The sequence below is a fragment of the Colius striatus genome, chromosome 4 (assembly GCF_028858725.1).
Source record: "Colius striatus isolate bColStr4 chromosome 4, bColStr4.1.hap1, whole genome shotgun sequence".
NCBI lineage: Eukaryota > Metazoa > Chordata > Aves > Coliiformes > Coliidae > Colius > Colius striatus.
Window position 1 is genome coordinate 71,036,575 of NC_084762.1, and position 25,482 is coordinate 71,062,056.

The 25,482-nt window shown below is 41.7% G+C and overlaps 1 protein-coding gene across 2 annotated transcripts; it reads left to right on the plus strand.

The window, feature by feature from the left end:
• The first annotated feature begins 2,691 nt into the window (after positions 1 to 2,691).
• On the plus strand, positions 2,692 to 23,617 carry OSGIN2 (oxidative stress induced growth inhibitor family member 2). Of its 2 annotated transcripts, none has more exons than XM_061995797.1 (6): positions 2,692 to 2,786; positions 5,974 to 6,128; positions 11,246 to 11,382; positions 13,091 to 13,282; positions 13,913 to 14,004; positions 16,833 to 23,617. In XM_061995797.1, exons 2-6 carry the CDS (start codon positions 6,062 to 6,064, stop codon positions 17,878 to 17,880), a joined length of 1,536 nt encoding a protein of 511 aa, XP_061851781.1. In that variant the 5' UTR covers positions 2,692 to 2,786; positions 5,974 to 6,061; the 3' UTR covers positions 17,881 to 23,617. The 2 variants fall into 2 exon arrangements, with proteins under 2 accessions (XP_061851781.1, XP_061851780.1); XM_061995796.1 differs by lacking the exon at positions 2,692 to 2,786 and adding an exon at positions 3,191 to 3,344.
• Positions 23,618 to 25,482: the final 1,865 nt, after the last annotated feature.

Here is a 25,482-nt window from a genome sequence, read left to right on the forward strand (position 1 = left end):
TTTAAGTCAGTGTCAGCTGACCTAGCCATCAAATAGCTAGTGAAGCCTGGAAAACTTTTGCTTGGGTACAGCTAGTTTCCTTGAAGTATGATGTCCTGCAGACAGGGAGGATGTCCTGTATCTGGGAGGAGCCCAAGAGCTGACTATGAGCAAAACACTGTGTAAAAAAAACTTAAAGTTGCCTTTCAGTTTGTGTTGTACTTTTCTATAACTTGTTGTAAAGGAGAATAGAATTTTATTAAAACAGTATGAATATACAAGTGTGTGGTGGTTTAGCCCGATGTCTACCCAGTCATAAAATCACCCCCCCTCCTAAACTGGACAGGAGAGAGAGAGAAATATAACAAATGGCTTGTGAGTTGAGATAAGGATGATCACTCAGCAATTAGCGTCATGGGCAAAACAGACTCAACATAGGGAGAAAAAGGTTTAATTTACTAAAGAAACAGTAAGAGCAGGGAGATGAGAAATAAAACCGTCTTAAAGACACCTTCCCCCACCCCTCCTCTTCTCAGGACTTTCCTTCCCTCCTCCCTAGCAGCACAGGGGATGGGAGTTGTGGTCAGTTTGTTATGGATGGACTTTGCCGCTGCTTCTTCCCAGAGGGAGGCCTCATCAGACTTCCCACTGCTACACTGTGGGGTCCCTCCCACAGGAGACAGCCCCTCACCAACTTCTCCAGCGTGGGTCCTTCCCATGGGCTGCAGCTCCTCACCAACTGCTCCAGTATGGGGCCTCCCACAGGGGCAGCTCCTCACACACTGCCCCAGCATGGGTCATCCACCGGGAGAACAGTCCTTCAGGGACAGATTTCTCCAGTCTGGGTCCCTCACGGGATCACAAGTCCTGACAGCAAACCTGGTCTGGCGTGGGCACCTCCCCCACGGACTATCAGGTCCTGCCAGGAACTTGCTCCAGCATGAACTTAGAGAGTCACAGCCTCCTTCAGGCATCCACCTGCTCTGGCGTGGGCTTCTCCATGGGTCTCTGCTTCCTGGTGGCTTTCATGGACTGCAGGGGGACAACCTGCTTCAACATGGTCCTCATCACATATCACAGGGGAGCCTTTTCAGTGCCTAAGCACCCTCCTCCCCTTCCTTCTCCACTGACCTTGGTGTCTGCAGAGATGTTTTCACATTCTCCCTCCCTGTTGCTGCTGCAGTTTTGCAACTGTGCAATGACTTCTTCTCCTTCTCAAACATTATTCACAGAGGCATTACCTCCATCACTAATTGGCCAGGCCTGGGTCAGGTGCAGGGTCCAGCTTAGAATTGGCTGGCTTTAACTATGTCAGCTACAGAGGAAGCTTCTGACAACTTTTTTTGTTTAAAGAAGCCACCCCTGTAGCCCCCCTGGTACCAAAAATCCTGGCCCAGGTAAAACCACTACAAAGTGTCATGAGTTGTATGGTCAACATACAAATCATTCAGCTAGTTTCCTGAACTAAAGGCAAAATTCTGGGGGACAGAGCAAGCTAAATGTGGCTTCAGGTTGTTAATTCTGGTCTAAAGACATATTACAGTCAGTGCTGAGTATACTTGAAGATTAACGTGTTTAACTGGATGAGTTTTGCCCTTGCTAAATAGACTTTATATTTTTATTCTGTATTTCCTCAGTGGTATGACTTGACTACTGTGTTCTTTTACCTTGAGTTTTTATAGAGGACGTATCTAAGAAATATATAGCCATCCTTTCTAGTGGTAACCAGCCCAATGCTATTAAACAGTAATTATTTGCTGACTCTAGTCATGAGAGTTTGTTGAATGAAGAATCTAGAGGTGAACTGACTGTCAGCTGCCAATAGCCACTTCACACAGTGACTCCACAGCCCTGTAACATCTTGGTATTGGGGATTCATGGAACAGATTCACAGAGAAGACATTTTGAATTATTAAGTTTAACTCTGCGTGAAAGGGTAGAGCTATTTAATAAACAGTCATAGGTTTTATTAGCACTTCTCCCTTATGCTTAGTAGACCTTGAGAGACAAAAACAGTGAAAGACATGGGTGTCTCAGACAACAGACTGACTACTATGAGTATAGGCTGAACAAGCTACGACTGTTCAGCTAGTGGACAAGGGGGGATGGAGGGATCTTATTCAGGTGCATAAATACTTCACGAGAGAGAATGAAGACAAAACCAGGTTCCTCTCAGTGGTTCCCTGGGACAGGACAAGAGGCAACGGGAACTAGGCAATTCCATTTGAGCATAAGGAAGTACATTTAAATTGAGGGTGGCCAAACACCCAAGCAGGTTGCTCAGAGAGGTCATAAAATCTCCATCCTTGGAGATACTCAAAATGCAACTTGCCTGCTCTAGGTGACCTTGCTTGAGCTGAGGTTTGGACTGGCTGACCTCCTGCCAGACTCAGCCACTCTGGCACTTGGGAAAGACTAGATAAGAAATTATTTCTCCCAAATAAGCACACCTGCAAAACACTGACAATAAGACACAATTTAAAGCAACTAACAGAACATATATGAAATACAGTTCCCCCCAAAAAAAGTGTCTATTCGTCAAACAGTGCCTCAAAACTTTTTAATCTGTTTTGATATCGGTTAATTTCCCCATGCACATTTCACACGTGAAACCTGTCAGGGCACAGGAGGAACCTCCGGTCCGGGCGGGCAGCAGGGTGAGTACCGCACCTTGGCATCGCAACCCGGTGTCATTTACCTCAGTAACCTGCGCCCGAGTCGCCACCCGAGCGGAGGCGAGGCGAGGCCGTGGATGTGCTCCGCGGCGGCGAGCGGAGCGGCCTGTGCGGGGAGGCCTCGCGCCTGAGGTAAGCTGCGGGGGCCGCGGCGGAGAGCGGCCCTGCCTTCCTCGGGGGTGGCTGTGTGCGGAGGCCGCGGCAGCCCCGGGCGGCCCCTCCTGCTGCTTCGCCCCGGCCCAAGAAGGTGTCTCCCCGGCGCTGCACTGCCTCCCCGCTCCTCCTTCCCCCGTGCTGGTGCCAGGCCGGGGCTTCCCTCTCAGCCTTCCCCGGGAAAGGAGCGGCGCACGCCGCAGCCTTCTGCGGGGAGCGGGCACGAGAAGGCGGCGGGGCTGAGAGGAGGAAGCGGTGGCCTCCTTCCCCCTCCCCCGCCTCTGTTTCTCCGTTCCTCCCGCCGGTGCTGGCGGCGGCTCCTCCTCCTGCCCGTAAGCCGCCGCCGCATGTGAGCGGGGAGGAGGCACAGCGCTGCGCGGGCCCCAGTGTGGCGGTGGTGGCGGCAGGAGGAGGCGCGGGAGCCGCGGCGCCGCGTACCCCGGCAGCCTCATCGCTGGGCCCCGCCGGCGCCCCGAGCCCGCCGGCACTCCCCATGCCCGTGTGGTGCTGCCGCTGCTCCTTGGCCGGTCACGTCAGGTGAGGCGGCGGGGGAAAAGCGGCCGGTGGGTCATGGGGGCTGCCCGCCGCCCTCCTCCCCGGGCGCTGGAGCCGGGCCGCCGGGCGAGTGGGCTGAGTGGTCGAGGGAGGAGGAGAAGGGGGGCGGGCGGCGCCGAGGAGGACAGGGACAGCGGCAGACAGGGAGCGCATCCGCGGCCGCCGCTGCTCCGGTACTGCGGCCTCCGCGGGGCCGCTGCTTGGCGGCCCCGCACGTCCCACGGCCTCTTACGCCCCGCGGCCCCGCACGGCCCGCGGCTGAGCCGGCGGACAGCGGCGGTGGGCGGCAGGAGGCGGAGGCGCGCGGTGACCTTGTGCGGCGCCGGAGCGCGGCCCGCGCGTGGGGCAGAGCGGTGCCTGCGGATGCTCGGTGTCGCTTCAGGGTTCGTCGCTGCCCCGTCGGCGATCCGGGCCCTGCTGGGTATCGCACTTCTCAGTTGCTTAAAAACAACCAGCAATCTGACAACGTTAAATTTGCTTCCCAAAGTGCCAACTTGAGAGCAAATCTAAATTCCTTTTATATAACGGAGTTTCTGTTAATCACCCACTACAGTCAGTTTACTTAATTATTTGGTTTACTAAAAGTATCTAGGGAATTCTAGGATCTTTCAAAACCACTACCTGAAAAAGACACCTCTCATTTGAACAACTTGCAGCAAATTAAGACAGTTATTATGAAAGAATTATTATTATCTTTTTCAAAGGGAGAAAAATGTTTTACTTACATGCTGTGCCTTTCCTCTTAATGGGTTTTCCACACCAACTAAAAATAAAAGCAATTCACAGAAAAGCACTAAAAAGCAAAAAAAACCCCCTACCAAACCTGAACATGTTTAGAATCTAGGTGTTTGGCAGAATGTGATTCTCTAAGGTTGCTTGGTATGGCTGGCATAACATAAACTAAGCACTAGCTTTGGAACTGACTCATCTTTGAGCCTACTTGCATCTCTGCAGGACTAAAGCCACAGATATTGCCAAATCCTCACCACTGCAGAGCTGTTGTCTGCCATGAGATTTTATCAAGACAAAAACTTCTGGTACTTGGTGGCTTTCAGTGTTATTCTGAGGCAAGGAAGATAGTGGCCCCTAACTTAAGATCTTGCTGAGTTTTTGTACAATGTCTTTGCATATGAGAAACATGCTCCTGACAGCAATCCTTCATCTGCTTCATATGCACAATAGCTGAGAAACTGCATGTTGTACATGAATGTTTCTATGCAAAATTAGACTCTGTGCTATATTTAAAGGTTTTGAATACTTTGTGTGGCACTATCTGAGGTACACAGAAACAGCATTTCTATTGTTGAAAGATTCTTCTGTAGCGTACAGCACTCTGCGTATATCCTGTAGAAGAGGTTTTGGAATGTTTCTTTTGTTTTTTATCTTCACTTTAGCACAGCAAGTATATTTAAAGCACACTAAAGCATGCATGCCTGTCTTGAAAAGCACAGATTAGTGTTGCCTCAGCTTTGAGCAAAGACTGGAAAATAATAGTCTACCTTTACCTATCTAAAAGCGGAGGTGAATAAAGCAGTGTAATAATTAGATACCCTCTCTTTGCCTTCTGCTTGTCTTCATCTATGTCATGCTGTTAGTATGTTGTCTCCATGAGCACAAAGAGTTCACGAGCAGCTGTAATCAGACAGTGAACTTTCAGTGTTGTGGGAGTTGAGGCAGCGTGTAGTGTATGTGGCTGCCCGAAGAACATGGGAATTGGATCAGTGATTTATGCTTTTGGGCCTGAGTAGAAAACAGTTCTGGAAATACTAGGATAGCTTTAAGATACACAGATTCTTATGAAATAAATAAGAGCACATTTATTTATTAAGTTAATAATGAAAACTGTGTTTGTAAAGAGAAAAACATTCTGTTTGGTTGATTGGGGCATTTTAATTGAAAAGTTGTGAAATCTTTCAAACTTAATAAGCCAACTGCCAATGGCAGACTATTTTTACTTCACCCCTTCCTTTCTAGCTAAACTGATTGTGCATGCTTCTTCAATGACCTGGGAAGGCTTTAGAAAGGGTTCCTAAATAATTAAACAGTAAACAATATAAAACAAGTCACTGGATACTACAAGCATGTTTAGACTGTGGAGGAACCGGAGTAGATGTTGCAGAGAAAGATCTGAGAAATCCAGACAAATGGCTGTGAACTGCTGCTGTTGTACCTCAGCTGCTCTGTTAGCCTTTGGCAGGCCTTAGTGTTGTTAATTGGCTAAGCAGTGTGTATCTCTCCTCTTCTGATAAGGATAACGAGGAATGAGTTCTACTGTGCAGAGGATCAAAATAATGCTTGTTGGTTATACTTTGGCTTTTTATAAACTGAAATTAGAAACCTGCATCTCTGCAGAGCCATCTGTGCCTTCTTATTATTCTTCTCTAGAGTTTCTAGGAGAAAGTGGACTTTTAAAAAATCTTCTGTTATAAAAGCTGTGCCAAAGAGTAAAATTTTGTATACCGGAAGAAGCATGTCTGTTTCAGTCTCGGTTTTGCCAATTCCATAGCTCTTAAAGTACAGCATCAAAAGCGACTTTATTTTTGGAAAGACTGTTCTGATGATAGTTCAACTCTTTGATTTTAGTTTTCTCCCATCTGTCCTTCTTAATTAGAAGTTACAGCAGCCCTGAAAGCGAAGGACAGCTTTTGAATTCCTTCGTCCAGTATTTCGGTGACAGCCTTGGGAGGAAGATTAAAAGAATGCCTTTAATTGAAGAAACTGTTCTGCCTGGAGACTCCCTTCTTACTCTTCCTGTAGTAATAATAGGTGAGTTTTTTCACTGTTTTAAAGATTCTCCATCATTGACAGAGACCTTCCTAGACCTGCTGTATAAAGTTGTCATCAAATAGCTAATGCTTAGCATCCTAAAGCAGTGAAGATGTTTATTAGAGTAATACAGTTGTTATGGTTAGCAACAGTAGCACAAAAATATGTCGAGGGATTTGCTATTGGAGTACATTTTAATTGAAATTGTGCTTTGACAAAATGAGCTGCATTATTTGGCAGCAGATAACGTGAGTCTTAAATGAAGAACTGTTTTGATTCTAGTGTTGATCACAGAGAGTTTCATTAACATGGTATATCTGCTTCATGTTGGCTGGAGGCTGTTGGTGGTGCGGCAGCAGCCATCTATGGGGTCAGATGGGACAGCGAAAAGCATAAAGTAAAATGTGTGCCATATATTGGTTAGATGCTAACCTCTCTCTTAAATTGCCTTTGTTGCCTCCATCACTAGTGTCTGAATATTGTCTCATCTTTTCCAACATGAATTCAAGTCAATTCAGCATAGTATAAACTGATAAATTTTAGTTTTGATTGTATAGTTACTGGCTTGAAAAATCTTGCTGAATGACAGGACAGCAGAGAGAGCATGTTCCTTAGGTACACAGCTTAATTCAGAGCACCAGGATGGTGCCTGTTGGGCCAAGGTTTTTCAGCAACAGCTGGTCACAGCTTCTTACTGCCATGACTTGATGAGGGGATAAAGAAAAGATCTGGAGTAAAGGAGGTTTTCAGTAATCTAGTCCAAAGCTGTTGGTACTACAGCAAACCCAACAGCTTTAACTGTACCTGCAGAGATTTGAAGGAATGTTTCAATATAGTGTGCTCACAGTGAGTCTCCGCAACTTTGTTGGAGTGGTGTTTGTTCAGTGACTCTTCTCAAAGCTCTCTTCATGACACTTTAAAATAGCACTCATGTAATAGACTTACATGGATGTGACGGACATGAATCACTTGCTGAGTTCTGCGTCATAGTTGAAGAGCAACAGTTCTCTTGTCATTTTGTCAACCTTAGTATAGGTTTGCCATATGGTCAACGACTCAGTTTTCACTGTTCAGTTTTGCAAATATGTGTTATGCAAATACCTCTCCTCAGTACTTACTTTGTCTAAAGCGCCTTTGCTATGTGCTGACACTGGACACAGCTGCCATGAGGCTTTCTCCTTGAAAAACAAACATGTTACCCAAATGATTTTCTCACAGGTATGTTTAAGACACTTTGCAAGCTGATCTCTATTGGCAGCCTATTATGGCTAATTCAGTGGCTGTCTGAAGAGCCTTAAAAGGGATCTAAAATATTTAATAATCTAGTAGAAGAATACAAAAACAGTCATCCTCCTCCTGTGTCAGCATACTGCAAGTTTAATCTCCGTGTGATTTCTGTGTAGCTGTAGTTAAGTGTATTTTCAGCTTCCTCGTGTGGCCACTACTTATTGCACCATTTTATTAATCCAAAATGAAAAGAGGGCACATGTGTAAGCAGTTAAATTAATGATGGAGCAATAACACATATTCCCCTTTCTTTAACTTCACCGTCACCATTTTTCCCTGTATGATGCCCAAGTAAAGATTTGATTCTAAGCTTGTGCTGCATATCATACTGCAGTTCTGCATGGAGTATTAAGGTACTGTGATAATATTAAATCACTTCTGTGATGTACCTGTCTTCAAGAAGTTGGGAAGAAATGGATACATTCTGTTTCATTGAGTTTGGATTGAAGAATTTAGTGCTGGAGCTCTAAGTCAAGGGGATGGTCTGTGCTAAACACTTTCATCTTCTGCGCTAGCTGTGACCATTACTGTGTAAACACAATGTTCTAAGATTTTTGTATAAGTAAAAAGGCTGTTATAATATTTTAAGTTGATTATTTGCTTTAAGTTTAGACCAAGAATGTGAAGATGATTGTACTGTAGTTTACTGCTGATCAAGAGAAGCTTCTGCTTCTACTATTAAAATAATAGTATCTGCTTCCTAAATGAACAGGGTCATGAGGTTTTTGTGATACATTGATCCTGTATCTGGGAGTCCTGATTGATAATAAACTAAATATGAGCCAGCAATGTGCCCTTGTGACTAAGAAGGCCAATGGCATCCTGGGATGCATCAAGAAGAGTGTGGCCAGCAGGTCAAGGGAGGTTCTTCTCCCCCTCTACTCGGCCCTGGTGAGGCCTCATCTGGAGTCCTGTGTCCTGTTCTGGGCTCCTCAGCTCAAGAAGGACAGGGGACTGCTGGACAGAGTCCAGTGCAGGGCCACCAAGATGATCAGGGGACTGGAACATCTTTCATACGAGGAAAGGCTGTGGGAACTGGGGCTGTTTAGTCTGGAGGAGATTGAGGGGAGATCTTATTAACATTTACAAATATCTAAATGGTGGGTGTCAGGAGGTTGGGACATCCCTTTTTCCTATGGTACCTAGCAACAGGACAAGGGGTAATGGGATGAAGCTGGAACACAAAAAGTTCCACTTAAACATAAGAAAATACTATTTCACTGTGAGGGGCCCACAACCAGAGGGGTTGTGGAGTCTCCTTCCTTGGAGGTCTTCAAGACCCACCTTGACATGTTCCTATGCGACCTGGTCTAGGTGAACCTGCTTGAGCAGGGGGGTTGGACTAGATAAGCTCTAAAGGTCCCTTCCAACCCCTACCATTCTGTGATTCTATGATTCTATGACCTCTCACTTATGATCAGAGCCATTTATTGGAGGCATTGTGTGTAAAAAAAATAGGGCAAACTCCTCTGGTATAAATTCCTCATTTCAAAAAGATTTTTTTTTCCCCTTTAGGATTTTCTGAGAAAATCACAACAAATCTAACTGCAGGCCTTGCAACTGAACCTTTGTCTTGTGTGTTCTGGAGAGCATATCAACATGGGAATTTCTTTCCTTTGGAGTCAGTCTGCTCAGAGAATGGGAACTGAATTTGGATCATCTCTCTGGACAGCTAGGCAGTTCAGTGACAGTAATTCAACTTAATATAATCCCATCATCAGTAATTTCCTTGGCCTTTGCCAGCCTCTTTTTTGGTAACTTTTGTTATCCATTTGGTTCTTTTTAGTCTTATCCAGTAGGAAGAATCCTTAGCGTGGCATCCCTGGACATGACACATGTTTTTCTCTTTCCATTGTAGACTAGCTTCCTTTACAACCCAGTAGGAAAAAAATCTAGCTATGTACTCAAGAAACAAAATTCTTTATTGTGCACAAGATATAATTCTAAAACAGAGTTAAGAATTTACTCAGCCATGGGAATGCTTGTGAACTGTAGCGATGATTAGGGTGTTAACTTCATATGGTTTTGCTATGAATGGTTTCAGTGTATTTGCTGAGGTTCTCTCTTGCAACCATCTCATGTAGCAAGTGGGTGACAGGGGTAGCTTGCCATCTGTTTTAAGCTTTAGATTCTTGGACTGAAGCATAGCCAGCTATTTCATGCTGATAGTGGAGAGTAGAATGATGTGACAGCAATGAAGAGTGTTTTCATTGTGTGGAAGATTTACAGAATCATAGAATGGTAGGGTTGGAAGAGACCTTCAAAGAATCATCTAGTCCAACCTCCCTGCTAAAGCAGGTCCACCTAGATCAGATCACACAGGAGCTCATCCAGGCAGCTTTTGAAAACCTCCAGAGAAGGGGACTCCACAACCTCCCTGGGCAGCCTGTGCCAGGGCTCTCTCACTCTCACAGTAAAATAGTTTTTCCTTATGTTTAAATGGAACTTTTTGTGTTCCAACTTCATCCCGTTACCCCTTGGCCTGTCACCAGATACAACAGAAAAAAATGATACCCCAGCCTCCTGACATCCACCATTTAGATATATGTAAATATTAATGAGATTCCCCCCCTAGTCTCCTCTTCTCTAGACTAAACAGCCCCAGTTCCTGCAGCCTTTCCTCATAAGGAGGATGCTCCAGTCCCCTGATCATCTTGGTGGCCCTGTGCTGGACTCTCTCTGGAAGTTAATTCTCTCTCCCTCTTGAGCTGAGGAGCCCAGAACTGGACTGGACTGGATTCTTCATATTCTTTATTTTTTTAAATGACAAAATGGAAGTGGAAGTGGTTTGGGAAATAATATAAGCATGACTATCAATATTTAAACCTTTTATTTCAGACTTCTGATTTAGCTGTCTTGAAGATCTTGAGGTTAATAACCGTGTGCTACTCTAGATGGATAACAAAGACAGAATACCAAATAGTGTCTCATTAGGAGAACACTGTGCCTTTCATTCAGTTAATGGGGAAGAGGAGCTATAGCAATAACAGTACATAGTCATGTGTTTAAATACTCTATCACAGCACATACTTTTCTGACTTTAGCTTCCCCTAGCTTGTGGTATCTTGGCTTTGCAACATGAACATTACTTCTGTATTTGCATGTTGATAAGTTTGGTCCCCTACTTTGTTTAATAATGGTCAAGTAAATAGAAATAATTACCTTATGGTAATGTTTTAGTCTCATCCATTTCACACCTTTCATAACATTTTGAAAATAAGTTGGCTTATTAAAATTGCAGTAATGCACTTATATGAATTATAAAATGCTACAAGAAGGACATAGAAAGATATTTGAATTGGTGGTGTTGCTGCTGAACCATTTCTAACTTCTCATCTGACTTGCAGTCTTCAGATTTCTGCTTGTCTCTTCCTTTTATTTTATGGGCAGTCCTGAAGAGCGTATGCTCTAGATTGTCTTTCTGGTCTGCATTTTACAGGACCCAGTGTAAATGGGAACGCGGAGGTGTAAGAGGGCACTAATACTGAAATATCACTGTAATTGGCAGGCAGACCAGATCTTATCCATTGGACCATTTTCACACAACAGTGAATTTGACATACTGAAATATGAAACTCCTTTATGTGCATTTTGTTTCATGATGTAAATGGTCACACATATGTTTCTTGTTATCTGAAAAAGACTTTTCTCGGTTTATTTGGAGGCAGTTCCTGTGTTAAACTTTGCTTTACTGTGACGTGTATAAGCGGCTTCAAATCAGGACACCACATTATGCTACTTCAGTGTGATTTCAGTGCTGCTTATTTAATGATTTACAAACTTCAAATTACTGATATTTTTACTAAAGCAGTAACTTCTTTCTGTAATAGGAAATGGACCTTCCGGAATTTGTCTTTCTTACCTGCTGTCTGGGTACAGACCATATTTATCTCCTGAAGCTATACACCCAAACCCCATTCTGCATACCAAATTAGAAGGAGCTCGGCATCTTTCCATTGTTGATCAAGTAAGCTTTGGTTGCCATCTTGTCTAGCTCTTTTCCTACTACAGGGTGATTTGTGAAACAGTGGGCTTTCTCTAATGATCCTGTTTAAAATGCTTTTGGAGTTACATAAATAGTGCCATAGACAAGAAAAGGCTCAAAATTCTCACTTCACGAAGAATTAGGCCGAAGTAAAGCTCAGTAACTAGGCCTCAAGTAACTAGCACTATCTCTTGGCCTCTCTTTTTCCTACCTGTAATGAACAGCAGTGTATGCCTTATTCAGGGGTCTCTGACAAATTATACATTGGGTATTTCAGATGAAAAGGAATGCATTTTAAGAACCGATTGTCCAAAAAAAAAATCTGCAGATTGCATTGTGAAGAACCAACCTACTTACCTAGTTGTATTTTTAATGCATTACCAGGTTATTCTGTTAATTTAAATGGAATCAATGAATGACCGTTAGATCTAGTCCTGGGACGTGTGGTGGTTTTTGTGGTTCTTGAGGGCTTTTTCTTTGTGGTGTTCTTTGGTTTTACTATCTGCCCTTTGTCGTGTTCTTACTACTTACCAAAAGTGTCTAAAGCACCACTTAATAAGGAGCTGATGCAAGAATTCCAGCACTCATATCCTAGGATGTTTGGGCACTATCATCAAAGAACAAATGCTGCTAACATACTTCAAGTTAAAATCTTCTTAAGTATTACAGTTCTCAGTAAGTCTTAATTTTTAGCAACATTAGGGACATATATCCTCTATAAACAAAACCCATTTTTCCTTTCTGAACATGATGCATCCTTAAATATTTGTGTTGCACTCAGAGTTGCTCTTGTGCTGTATTTGTTATTCTTGTATACATCCAGTTTTTCTGTCTGATTTCATTAATTAGATCTTCACTATCATTTTTGTCTCCCTTTGTTTGCCATGGTACTGTTTTCTGCTCACCTCGCTGTACTCCTTATTCAGAATGTTATCACTAACTGTATTGCTTGTGTGACTAATTTGTTTGAAGTAGAAACATATATATGTGTTTATACTGAGGAAGGAGGGGTTATTTTGCTTTGGGTTTTGGGTTGGTTTTGTTTGGTTGATTTAGTGCTCTGCTGTTTTGCATATAATGTTGACCTTAAGTCTCAAGGTTGGGGTTTTTTTTGGCAGGAGAGTAAGCTGCAAAGCTTTTGGCTACATAGGCTTTCATGTACTTCATCCATTATTTGAAAATGTAATAAAATTAGTGTTGGAACTCCCGAAGAGCTGTCAAAAGAGCTTTTCTACTTGATCTTTAAAAATTAATCCTTTTAGATTCCAATTTTTGCTTTATCACAATGTGTCTCCTAGAAATACTAGCAATTCTTTGCTAGAAGCAGTCTGCAATTTGTAAATAGAAATGTTGCAAGCTTACTCTGATCTCTTGAGTAGTTGTCTCATATGTATTTCTTTTTCTACAAGGAATTTCAAATACTGACCCACCCCGGTATTACTGTGTGATTAACATGTAATTTTTAAATGAGTGAAATGTATTATTCGGAGTTACAGAAGAACTGAATCACAGCAGTTATTTCTAAAAACTGTTCAGCTCAAATATCTGTGTTGCATACTTCTCTCTGCTTACAATGCAACTTGAACTATTTGCGTTTTCTATTGAAATTCAACCTGTGTACATGAGAAAAGCACGGTGTTGCTGTGCTAGTAAAAGTTGCATGGACATGTCACTTTTTCGTACACTTTAGGATCTGGAGTACCTGTCTGAAGGCCTTGAAGGGCGCTCTTCGAACCCAGTTGCTGTGCTTTTTGACACGTTGCTTCACCCTGATGCTGACTTTGGGTACGACTACCCGACAGTTCTGCACTGGAAGCTAGAACAACATAATTATATTCCACATCTAGTACTTGGTAAAGGACCGCCTGGTGGGGCTTGGCATGTGAGTAAAAATTTCATATCGCTTCTAGGGTAGCTTGATAGGTATGTAGTTTGGGATTTTTCTTATTATCTATAGGTGTTTTATGTAGTAATGGCAATTACAATTTCAACTGCTCGACTATCAAGGCACAAATAAGTTTGGGAGATGAGAAAGGAAGGAAAAGGTTGCCCTTTGGGGATTTGTGACTGTAACTCCTGTCTTACTTATTTTTTAAATTAGTTTAAATGTAATGGATTGCAATGAAGGCCATTTTCTGTGACTTTTTTCTCTTGTCTGCATTGTTTCCAGGAGCTTTTATACAAACTCTTAAGTCTTAATGTGTTTATATGCTGTTGGTTTCACTTTCTTTTCCTGTCTTGTGCTGTAAATAGCTTGTTTTTAGTCTCCTATTCACTTATCCTCTCTTCATCTTCTGATTTGTTAGATTATGTGGTTGCTAATTAAAATAGTTTCTAACTGTAACACAAAAACCGTTCATCAACACTCCACATAATGTCCTGGTATTACATTCCAGTATTTTATTGCTCTAAATGAGTTCAGTGAGAAGAATTTCACCATGTTTTACATAAATGTATCCATTTGGAATGTAACTAACTGGTCACACATCTGTTCGGGTTTTTTTCTCCATAGTCTATGGAAGGCTCTATGCTAACAATCAGTTTTGGAGACTGGATGGAATTGCCTGGCCTCAGCTTTAAGGAGTGGGCAGCTAGCAAACGCAGGTAAAGATATTGCACAGTGTATCTGGGAAACTTAGTTGCTGTAAGAATCCAGGTAACATTTTTTTTAAGAGCTGGAAAACATTCAGACTTCATTGTGCACAGGAGGGCTTCTTGTTTTGTTTGTTAAATTGCCTGATGGAAAAAAAAGGGGCAATGGTCAGCTGCAGTAATTGCTTTGAGCACATTGAAAGCATACATACTAGCAGTGGTGTCTTTCATCAGCCTTTCACAAAGAAGAACTGTTACTGTTTTGGTCAGAGCTGAGGGAAGATTGAGGGAGGAAATTAAAATCTACAGCACTGTTGAGGAAGTTCCTCTTTCAACAGGGATGCAAATTAAGCTTTTCTGTAAATCAGGAAGTTGTCAATTTTAGTACTTGCTTTTACAGGCAAAGCTGCAGCATCTGAAATGTTGTTATAAATGAATACTAAGAGCATAATTCAGTATTTCCCAATGTTCTAGTAGTAAGTTTCTTGGAAAAATTTTAGAGAAGAAAAATTACTGTCTTGTACAAGCTTACTGTTTTCACTCCGATTCTACCATTAGTTCATAATGATGTCTGCTGGCAGATGAATGCAGGAACACTCTGCAGAAGCTTTGTCTGAAATTTTAATTTTCCTGGCTTTGTTATAGCAAAATTAAAGAAACTTGTTCTTGTACCACTCCTGGCAAAAGAAGTAGTAGAATTACTTGGGTATACGTCTTTAAAGGCAGACTGTTACACGCTTCAAGACGACACTTATAGTGAAGAAACTGTACCTTTGTTCTTCAGTCGCTATCTTAGATAACCACAGTAATCTTGCCTCCTTATTAACTGAAATCCCATAAGCTGCTTATTATCTGAAGCTAATTTGTTTATATTATAGTTTTCAACAATACTAAAAACAGAAGTGCTGACCCATTGTACTACAATTAAGCCTATTTAAAAGTATTGATGATAATGAAAGCTTACAGTCATGTAAAATAGTTTCCTAAGTTTCATTGAACAGGTGTCACACTGTTGCATTGTCTTTTTCAATATATATCTCACCAGGATTTTCACAGTAGTAGCCTGAACATTTAAAAGTACATATCCTATTACCTCGTTAATCTATGAGAATGAATAGCCTGATTTCTTGTAAATAGGCTTTTAAGTGTAATTCAGTGTCAATCCTGATGTTCAGTACTGTTTCTTTTGCCTTCATCCTAGAGCTTACCTAGAAGCAGCTAAATTCATGCGTCTGTTCAAAATCATTATATTACTAGTTTAATTTTTCAGTAGATGAGAATGCACTAAACATGAGAAAAGAGCAGATGTAATACTAGGATTGCAGTGCAAAAATGTTTTTTTCATTGGACACTTGGACATCTGTCGTGGTTTTGCCCGGCCAGCAGTGAAGCACCACAACAGTCTCTTGCTTATTACCCCCCAACCACTCCCACCCTCACAAATAGTCTCTGCCACTTCTCTCTTTTCAGAGGAGGATGACTCCCTGTATTCTTCCACTACTCTGATACGGGGTCCCTCCCACAAGACACAGTCCTTAACAAACTTCTTTAGTGTGGGTTCTTCCCACACCAAACTTCCACAGAAGTTACAACTTCTGTGAATACAGGGTTCCTCACACGGGATACAGACTCCTCTGGGCATGGTCACTACCCCTAGCATGGGGTCTTTTACAAACTGCAAACAAATCTCTGCTTCACCACTCCTCTCCACAGGATGCAGGAGAGTCTCTGCTCCAGCACACCTCCTCCTCTCTTCCTTCATTGACCTTAGGGTCTGCATGGTTGCTTCTCTCTCTCTTCCCACTCCTTGTACCACCACCAGCCGGAAAAGAGGGACAGAAGAAGGAATAAACAGGAAGAACCCTCCTCTTCTGGCTTCTTCTTCTTAAAAAGTGATTGTGGAGGCATCTAATTGGCTCAGCCCCAGAAGTGGATCTGGTTCAGAGCTGAGGAGAGTTTCAAGCAACTTCTTACAGGAGCCATTTTACAGCCCCTTCCCGATTACCAGAAGTGGCTCCACACAAAACCATGACAACATCCTAACCCCATTTACACAGTTGCATTAAGGTTCCGTGCCATACTTGCTTTGTTCGTTCCTGTGGTATGGAATGCCTGCTGACATTACCTTTACCCAGGGGAGAGGTCTTTGGCAGAGCATGGTGAAGAACACTTGACTCAAGTGATATGTTGAACCTGAAGTTTCAAAATTGAAATTTAACAATTACTATGATATTTAATTACTTACTTCCATCCTAGGTGGAACTATTTTACTGTGAGAGTGACGGAGCAGTGGCACAGGCTGCCCAGAGGGGTTGTGGAGTCTCCTTCCTTGGAAGTCTTCAAGACCTGCCTGGACATGTTCCTATGCAACCTGATCTAGGTGACCCTGCTTCTGCAGGGGGGTTGGACTAGATGATCTCTAGAGGTCCCTTCCAACCCCTACCATTCTATGATTCTATAAGTGAGTGTACTCTCACTGAGTACAAGGTTAGCCAGAATCATACTGTTGGCAGTTGTGACACCAAACTGCCTTTGTGAAACACTTCCATGCAGTCCTTCATGTTCCTGCAGAGGTCTCTTAGGCTGAGTTTGTTAACCACTGTAGTGCTTTACATCAGAAAGATTCACAACTCTTTAAAGAAGTTACCTCCTCTTGTATATCAAGAATCAAGAGACCAAACAAAGCAAATTTAACCCGTTTCAAGATAGCAAACTCAATGTCAGTTACCCTGAACAGATCCAATCCTCTTAAATTTGACAGTCAGGTGGTGTGTCATAGATGATATTCACATTGCCAGTAAGGTCTCAATATTAACTGGAATCATTGAATTTTGTTTTAGGAACATAAAGAGCAATCGAGTGATGCCAGAGGAAATAGCTTGCTATTACAAACACTATGTTAACGTCATGGGCCTCCAAAAGAATTTCAGAGACAACGTTTACATAACATCGGTATCCAGGCTTTACCGGGGAAAGGATGAGGAAGATAGAGGTCAACTACATGAAGATATTTCAACACAGCAGTTGGAAATGGAAGACGGACAGAAATCACTAATAAAGAGAAACTGGGAAGTGAGAGGTTATCAGCGAGCAACAGATGGTTCTCATGTGCCCTTCTGCCTTTTTGCTGAGAACGTGGCTCTTGCCACAGGAACCTTTGATTCTCCTGGCCGGCTGCAAGTTGAAGGAGAAGACTTTCCTTTTGTACTCCATTCCATGTCTGACTTTGGAGCTGCCATCAGCAAAGGGAAGTTACGTGGGAAGGCAGACCCTGTGTTAATTGTGGGCGCTGGACTGACAGCAGCTGATGCGGTGCTGTGTGCCTACAACAACAACATCCCAGTGATACACGTGTTTCGGAGAAGAGTTACTGACACGAGCCTGATTTTCCAACAGTTACCTAAAAAGCTCTACCCCGAATACCATAAGGTTTATCATATGATGTGTACTCAATCCCATACCATGGTCTCTAATCTACATTCTGCCTACACTAGTTTCCCTGAACACAATGTACTTTCCTTCAAGCCAGAAATGAAATGTGTTCTTCAGAGTGCCTCCGGACTGAAGAAAATTGTGAAGTTTTCTGTAGCCTTAGTCCTGATAGGTTCTCACCCAAATCTGTTCTTTCTAAAGGACCAAGGACATAGCATAGGCCATCACTCTAATCAGCCTATCACGTGCAAGGGGAATCCCATAGAGATCGACCCGTACACTTACGAGTGCACTAAAGAAGCCAACCTCTTTGCTTTAGGGCCTCTGGTGGGAGACAACTTTGTGCGGTTTTTAAAAGGAGGTGCACTGGGCATCGCGCGATGCTTGGCAATAAGGCAAAAGAAGAAACATGAATTGATTGAAAGTGGGGATGGAGGAGGTGATGGGGTACCATAAGTGAGACCTTAGAAGCTTTCACACACAGGATTACAGATGTAGTCTTAACAGAACACTCACTGACCGTGAAAGTTGATAGCAGTCACATTTCTGTTGTGTACAAGTAACCTGCGCTTGTATTGCTTGGTGAAGGATGCTGGTACTATGATAATTCACCTTTCCAAAATGCAAACAATCGATCTGCTATTACAACTGATCTCTGCTCAACTGGAATTACTTCCAGATAAACAGAAAATGAAACTAACTTAATATTGACCTGCCTGTCATCTCTTGCTCAGCTGAAAGAGCAGACTTCCTCTGGGAAAAGCAATGCCTACCAGAGTGGCTTTTCATTTTAGTGTCAAATGTGACGAAATATTCATACCATGAAATTAAAATAACTTCTAAAAGCAGAAAGCTTGCTTAGTACAAAGTGTTACTTGGTCCCAAAGCAAATTTGGAGCCTTCTGCTTTAAACAAGGATTTTGTTTCTTAGCCATAGTAATACTTGGAATGAGCACTTGGTAAAATGTTTTTTACTGTGGGAAGGAATTTTGTACACAAGAAGTAATCCTCAAAAGTTAGAAACTATCACATTTGATCAGTGGAATAAAAGAATAAGCATTCCCAGCTAATCTTGAATGCATGATTTGACACAATCTCTTAATGTTTTTTCACATTATGCCTTCAGTTGGGCAAGTGCAGAAAGACTCACGTGGGATGTTCCCTTACAGTGACATGTGCATTTCTGAGAATTCTCAGTAACGTAAACAATAAAGTGCAGATATAAGTGCTCTTACTACAGTGTCAATATAGTGAATATCTAGTGTGCTACTGAAGAGTTAAGTGTGTGAGAAAACTTGAAGTTTTTTGCTTCCTAGCTCAGGAAGACTGAATGGGATCACTGGACTGGTGAAGGCGGGTGATAGATTCTCTCATCTCCCATTTGACCACATATTGATTATTTATCTTTTTTTTTTATTGCTAAAGCAACACAGAACAGTAAAACTATTTTAGCCTGCAGTTTTTGAAACTTGAAAAAGGGTTATATCTCACAGCCAGCTAAAAAAGTTGCCAAACCTAAACCAAACATGCCATAGTTCCTGTAACTCTTAAAAGCTTATTAACAAAGACTTAACTTATACCTACCTCTGTACTGAAGTTTCACCTTTCTGCTCCATAATGTAAGACCTAGATTTCATTTGCTGGGTTTCACAGTGAAGTTTAGTTTACCTAAATACACTCAAGGGTTATTCACCACAGTGAGGTAAGCAACGGCTTGTTAGAAGACTCGAGTTATCTTCCAGAATTCTCAATAAACAAAAGTGCTTGGTTTTAGCAGATTTATGACCAAACATTTGAATTCAGGTCCAATGTGATGGAATAGATGTTATTTATTTTTTTGTTTGTTTGGGGCCTTTATGTGGTGAAGAACATCCTGTTAGTTTAAGGTATTGTATTTGCATGATTAGAATCTCCATATTACATCTTGGACAGATTTTTAAAAGGAAATGAGGCTTAGAGTTTGTAAACCTGCTAGTGCTTGCTAGTTTCCCAGCTGTCTAACTTTCACAATTTGTAGATACCTATATGCAATAAACGCCTGTTTTCTGTGCCTACTGAATGTGATGGGGTTGTGTGGCTGCTGCAGGGCTTCATGCATGCCAGTGAGTTACTCAGACTTCGAACATAGAAGTTGAAAAGGTGAAGTATGCAAGGATTAAAATGACTCTCTTTTCAATGGGCGTCCAAAGTAGTTTATGAAATGATGCATTAACACACATGATATAGAGCACATTGACTTCTGCATAGCCTACATGGTTGGATTTAACCATCCATTGCCAATACTAAAGACACTTTTTATACTAATACTTGAGCTGGTTTTCATAATGCTGAATTCTAGGCTGATTTTCTTCATAACTGAATTGAGATTCTATATTTTGCTTTCTTTGGCAGAAACTGTGTAAATATAAACCCATCTTCAACTTGTGATACTTAATAATTTTAACTGACACCCAGTGTTACAAGTGCTAAATACTTGATTACAGACTTTATTGGGGTTAATATATTGAAAATGTATCTGCGCTGTGATTCAGTTCCTTCAGTTTTGTGTCAATATAAATGCCTGAATTCAACTTATCCTGGCATGTTGCTCCTTTCTCATTTGTCATGAGAGACATTTAAAATGCCAACTAAACAAAAGCAGCAATTTACTTAAATAGTTATTTTGCAAAAAGAGGAAAAAAAGCTTCAGATAGGTAAATCTCTAGCCCTGGCTGCTGCAGCTGCTTACAAACTCTGTGTGTTGCAGTGACAAATTTGTAGCAGGCATTGTTGTCCTGTTATTACACTTCACTGCAGTGTTACAGCACATTGAAGTTTAACTTTTTAAATCAAACTTGGCTGTATTTTTGCGATAAAAATTTGTGTGCGAGACCCCATTTTTCTAATTTATCATGTTTATTAAGCCAGTATAGAAATATTGTTTTTAGCCAGAGCTTTCCTAAAAAAAATCGTCCTGTCTTATCTTTTTTCTAGTAGTTGCTAGGTTTAAAGTTGTAAGTGGACTTTCTCACTGGGTGAGAAAGTGGGTTTCTGATTCTAAGAGAAATTGATGTTTCTCTCCTCTTTAGTATTTTGAGAGGAGATGTGAAAAGTCATGCTTTGCCTTAGGATAGTTTTACCTAAAGCATACTTTCGGCATTTATTGTGAATTAGATATTGACACTTAATAGTTGTCTTTTGGGGAAATAATTTTGTTTCTTAGGTTTAAAAAATAAAAATTTGAATTTCCTTTTATGTTCTAATAGTCCCCTGGAGGGAACTATGCATCTTTCATCTCTTCTTTGAGTCAGAAAGGTAAGCTTTTAAACTTTACGGATGTAAAAAAAAGATGTTTACTACTTAAACTTCATTAGAAGAATGAAGACAGGAAGGAAAAAAAATAGCTAAAGGAATTTAATTTGAATTTCTAGAATTTGTAAAGGTGTGTTAATCATACTATGTATTTTCTAAGAGGCTAGTACAGAAATGTCTCTTACGTTCACCTTTGGTTCTTAATGTATCTCTGAGCTAAACTGCTGCTGAGATTATTTTAAGTAGTATCCAGCCGTTAAACTGGGGCAGATTTCCTGAACAGTCTTCCCCGTGTGTGATGATTCAGCAGTCGGTGCTGCTAAGGCAGGCACCTGTCAGAGTGGCTGGAACCAGCACAGCTGTTTCTTGATTTCCAGTAGGTGATTGACTTATACTTAAAACATTTGCCACAAGAGAGTAAGGCTGAGTTTTACTCTACTGAGTAAATGCCGAAATCCTTCCTGCGAGCAATGAAGAGAGAGTTGTGACAGGAACATCAGATTCTTCTCTCTGAGGAACGTGCAGTGCCTTGGGCTGGGCCAGCAGCTCAGGCTTGCCAGTGAATGCACAGAGAGAGTACAGCTCCCAAAACCAGTGCCAACACATTAAGGGAAACCAAAGTGCGTCCTACAGCTGCAGGTCCCTGCTCCTCAGTACTTAGGGGAATTGTTGGGATATACTGTGTTTTCCTTCTGGCCTGCTGAGTGTAGGCACCTTTTTTCAATGATTGATTTCATAGAGTGATGGTTGTGTATTGAAAAAATACTTAGTTTGTAGAAGGAGGTAGCTATGGTTCTTTCTCTCACAGCTCAGGAACTCTGAAAAGAAGACTGGATCAGTAAGGTGGTAGAACCGTAAAAGAACAATGTTCTGTCATTTTGGATTATTTTTTGAGGTAAGAGCAAGATGGGAGCACCTCAACTGATGTGAGAGCTTTTTGGACATTTACTTCCCCCTTTTCCTCTTGCCCAACCTGAAGGAAAAGCCACCCTTTGTTTGAAATGACAGTAATACCTCGTTCTATTTAGCAGAAAAAATGGGAACTGAAACACTCTGACAGAGAAAGGAAGGTTTTGGTGGCATTAGGGGTATGAATTTGAAGCAAGGATGTTGAATTACATAGAGCTTTTTTTTCTCAAGACCCTTCAATTTAGGTAACTTTTTAATCTTGAATTGCTCAAAAAATTGTGAGGTTAAGGATGATTTTGGCGTAAGGAACAAGGATTATGGGGAAGAAGACCCTTTATTGTATAGTTCACTAATTATAGTGAAGCTAAGCAGTGTTTCAAAGATGGTTTTGTCTTTGCAGACACTAGAACACTTCAGCTCAAGCAAACCCTGAGCCTGAGTGCATGTTACACTTGTCTGTGTGCTAGCTGATTTTCTAATAAAAGTAGTTTTGTACTTAAAAGAATATTAAACTGACCCTTAAAACCTAATGATCATCAGTAGTCATCAAACCCAGGGAAAAAAACAAACTTGATATTCTTAGCTCTCCTGTCCCTTTGAAACAATTTGTTCTGGAGACTAAGTTAATCTAGTTTGCACTTTCCTTCCCTGTCTCTTTAATCTGAGATCACTGGCAACATCTTAAGTATCAGCCTATACTGCCTACAGTGGATGCTTCAACAAACCAAAATTCAGCTTCACATTCCTGGACACCCTCTGTTGACTTACTTACCAGCATAAAAAAAAATAACGACTAGGTTTGTTATGTATTGACACAATATTAAGGAACCCTGGCATTTTTAAGGTTCTTATTTAACTAGATGCATAAAGAAAAAATAGTTGTCCACAAATAGGAAGAGAAATCCAAGGAGATACATTTTGAGTTCCAGGGGATACTCTGATGAGAGGGAAGGGGTTCATTTTTCATCTGTTTGGATTCTAGGACAAGCTTCTGTATAAACCCAGGGATTATTGCTGTTAAAGAACTGATCCTGCTACCTTACATCTAGCTGGCACAATTTGCACAGTCAATACTGTGATTCTGCCTGTTTTTCAGTTAGGTCTGGTATGCTGCATGTGCAAATCCAATTCTAAATGAGATAAAGGCTTACATTCACCTACCTACATGTTCACACACGATAGCCCTGGACTGGTAGATCCTATGGAAACATCCTTTCTGTGTGTCTTGCCTCAGATTTTTTGCTTTTGCTGGAGTATGGTTGGGTCATGTCTTGCTTTTTTTGATGAACAATGTAAATATGTACAGATTATCTGCTGTTAGCTGACATCTATTCTTTGGAGCTGCAAGCAGTTTGTGAGGAGAACCTCAGCTTTGACTCGATGACAAAGCTGGCTGAGGTGTGCTCACTAAGCCTGCTAAAGAAGCAATATTTAAAGTTTCACCTAGAAGCTACTTATTTTGGTTTGAAGAAGGGGGGGAACTCTTAAGTCAAAGGAAAAAATAACCCCACAGCTGGGGAAGAAGAGGCATTCAGAAAGCTGTAGTGTTCAGAAAGAAGGGAACAGTGTTGGTTTGCATGGACCTGGTGCTGTAGCCAATGCCTGACACTCTGATAGTCAAAGCCGGGGCAGCACAGTGTGGACAGAGCGCTAAAGCAAGTGGCAGGGGAAGCTGCTAATGAGAAAAGATATGATTTTGTGTAGTGTTTTTGTAATTCTCACTGGTGGTTATTGGAACACTTTAAGAGGAAGAATGAGGAGTAACATTAAGGCAGACAGTTCGGGTTTTGCCATGTTTGGCTCAGGTTCTAAGGCAATACCAGAACCAGAGGACAATCAGAATTTGCTAATCAAACAGCAGCTGTGGCCAAACATGACTGAGGATAGATTCATGAAAGGAAACCCAGCAAGAACAGAACTAGTTTTATAGGAGTGGTGAAAAGACAGAGTAAGAACAAGAGGGAGAAACTACCTGTGAAAAAAAGATTGGTAATAGGAGAGCTGTGGGGGGGAGGGAGGGGTAGGTCTACAGCAGAGACTTCAGTTGCCCAGTTATAAACCAGTGTGGTAAACACATGGAATAGAGACTCTGGGAGATGTCAGGAATGGAGGTTAGGAAGGGGACTTTGCACTCTGCAGGAAGTTGATTGGGAGGTCTGCGGATGAAGGAAATGAGAGCTGGTTGCAGCCACACTTCGGGTATCCAGGAACTGGTGCAATGACACAGGAGCAGCCAACCAGAAGCAGAAAACAAAATTCAAGTGAGAATATCATGGTAGTCTTGCCAAGAAAGGCAGTGGCTTCCACAGCTGATGTAGGAAGGACAGAAAGTTAGATGAAACTGGTATGGGTTGAAGTGAAAATCAAGCAGTGGTTCCTACAGGGCCACAGCACTCATCCTCTATTTTAGTGGTGCGTGGGGTGATTCAATGCGCTTTAAACTGTGTTCAGCTAAGCTGCTGAATGCAAGCCTGTATTTTGAAAGCCTTGCTAATAAAAAGTATATTTAGTTTATGTATTGTGTGCATCTCTTTCCTGGGAGCAGCATGAACAAAGAATACGTATGCTATAAAAAAAAAAGCAATCTGAACTGTGTTACACAGAAAAATGCAAGAAACAAGATCTGAAGATAAGCATTTGCTCAGATTTTCTTTTATCATTCTGTCAAAAAGGTGAGTATGCTTGTAGATTGTGGTCTGAGGCAGGTAAGAGAAACCTCAGATGGCATCTGTGCCACTGTACTTTTCTTAACCTATAGATAAGCAATGCAAGTTCTCTCAGAAAACAGGTGAACTGAATATTGAAACCCCAGGACACAAGCCCCACACAATGAAAACAGAGCATGCAGCGACTGCAAAGGTGATTGCCCTTGCCTGTGCTCAGGGCTTTTGCTTCGCCTATAAACCAAACCACTCTCAACTACTGCTGAACTCAGAAGTACCGACCTTGCACTTTGTGTGTTGTTCTTGGCACCTTCTTGGTCAGGGATGTTCAGACAAACCTGAGGAAACACTGTTTTTGAAGACCAAATATTTTCTGCGACAATGCAACCATTCGGACTTCAGCATATCTGCTACAGATACATATCTGTATATCTCTCTATATATCTATATATATACACTGATCTCACAATGCTATTCCCACCTGATACAAGACAGAGCAGATGAGACAGCTCAGTTCCTCTTGCTTGCATGTTCTGAGCTCTCACCAGAGAGAGCAGTTTTGTTAATGAATACATAAATTCCATTATATCAACCAGGTTACTTCCTTGCATGAGGAAGGAACTCTGAGCACCTTGCCTCTTGAAACAGGATGCAATGGAGCTACTTTCCATCTTCATCAGTACATGATTGCTTGATCCAGACTTTCTGCTCAGCTGTAAGGCTTTTCTCACTGTACTTCCAGAGGAGTGCCTCAAATTCCAAATTATCAGATCATTAGATAAGCTCTCCTAACCCAAATTGTTAATAGCTTTCACTGTTGATACAGATGATGGAATTACTTTGAAGGGCAGATCTTTACACAGTGATTGCAAAAAGTAAAGGCATGAGAGGAAGAAGTGAGTCAAATAATTTAAAAGAGCTATTGCATTCTACTTTGGGATTTAAGACCGTCTCTGGCTTGGGAGAATTCAAACAAATTGGTTTAAAGTTGCAAATAAAAATAAGTTTAAGCAATATAAAAAAAAAGAAGCTGTTTTTTTTTCCATCTCCAAGATCTTCTGTAACAGTAACAATGCTATTGTTACATAGCATTTACTCTGCATAGTGAACCACAGAAATGTCTGCCAAGATCAAGTATCAGCTGCATTTAAGTGCTTCTCAATAATCCCAATTCTTAAGACAATACTTATGAAAA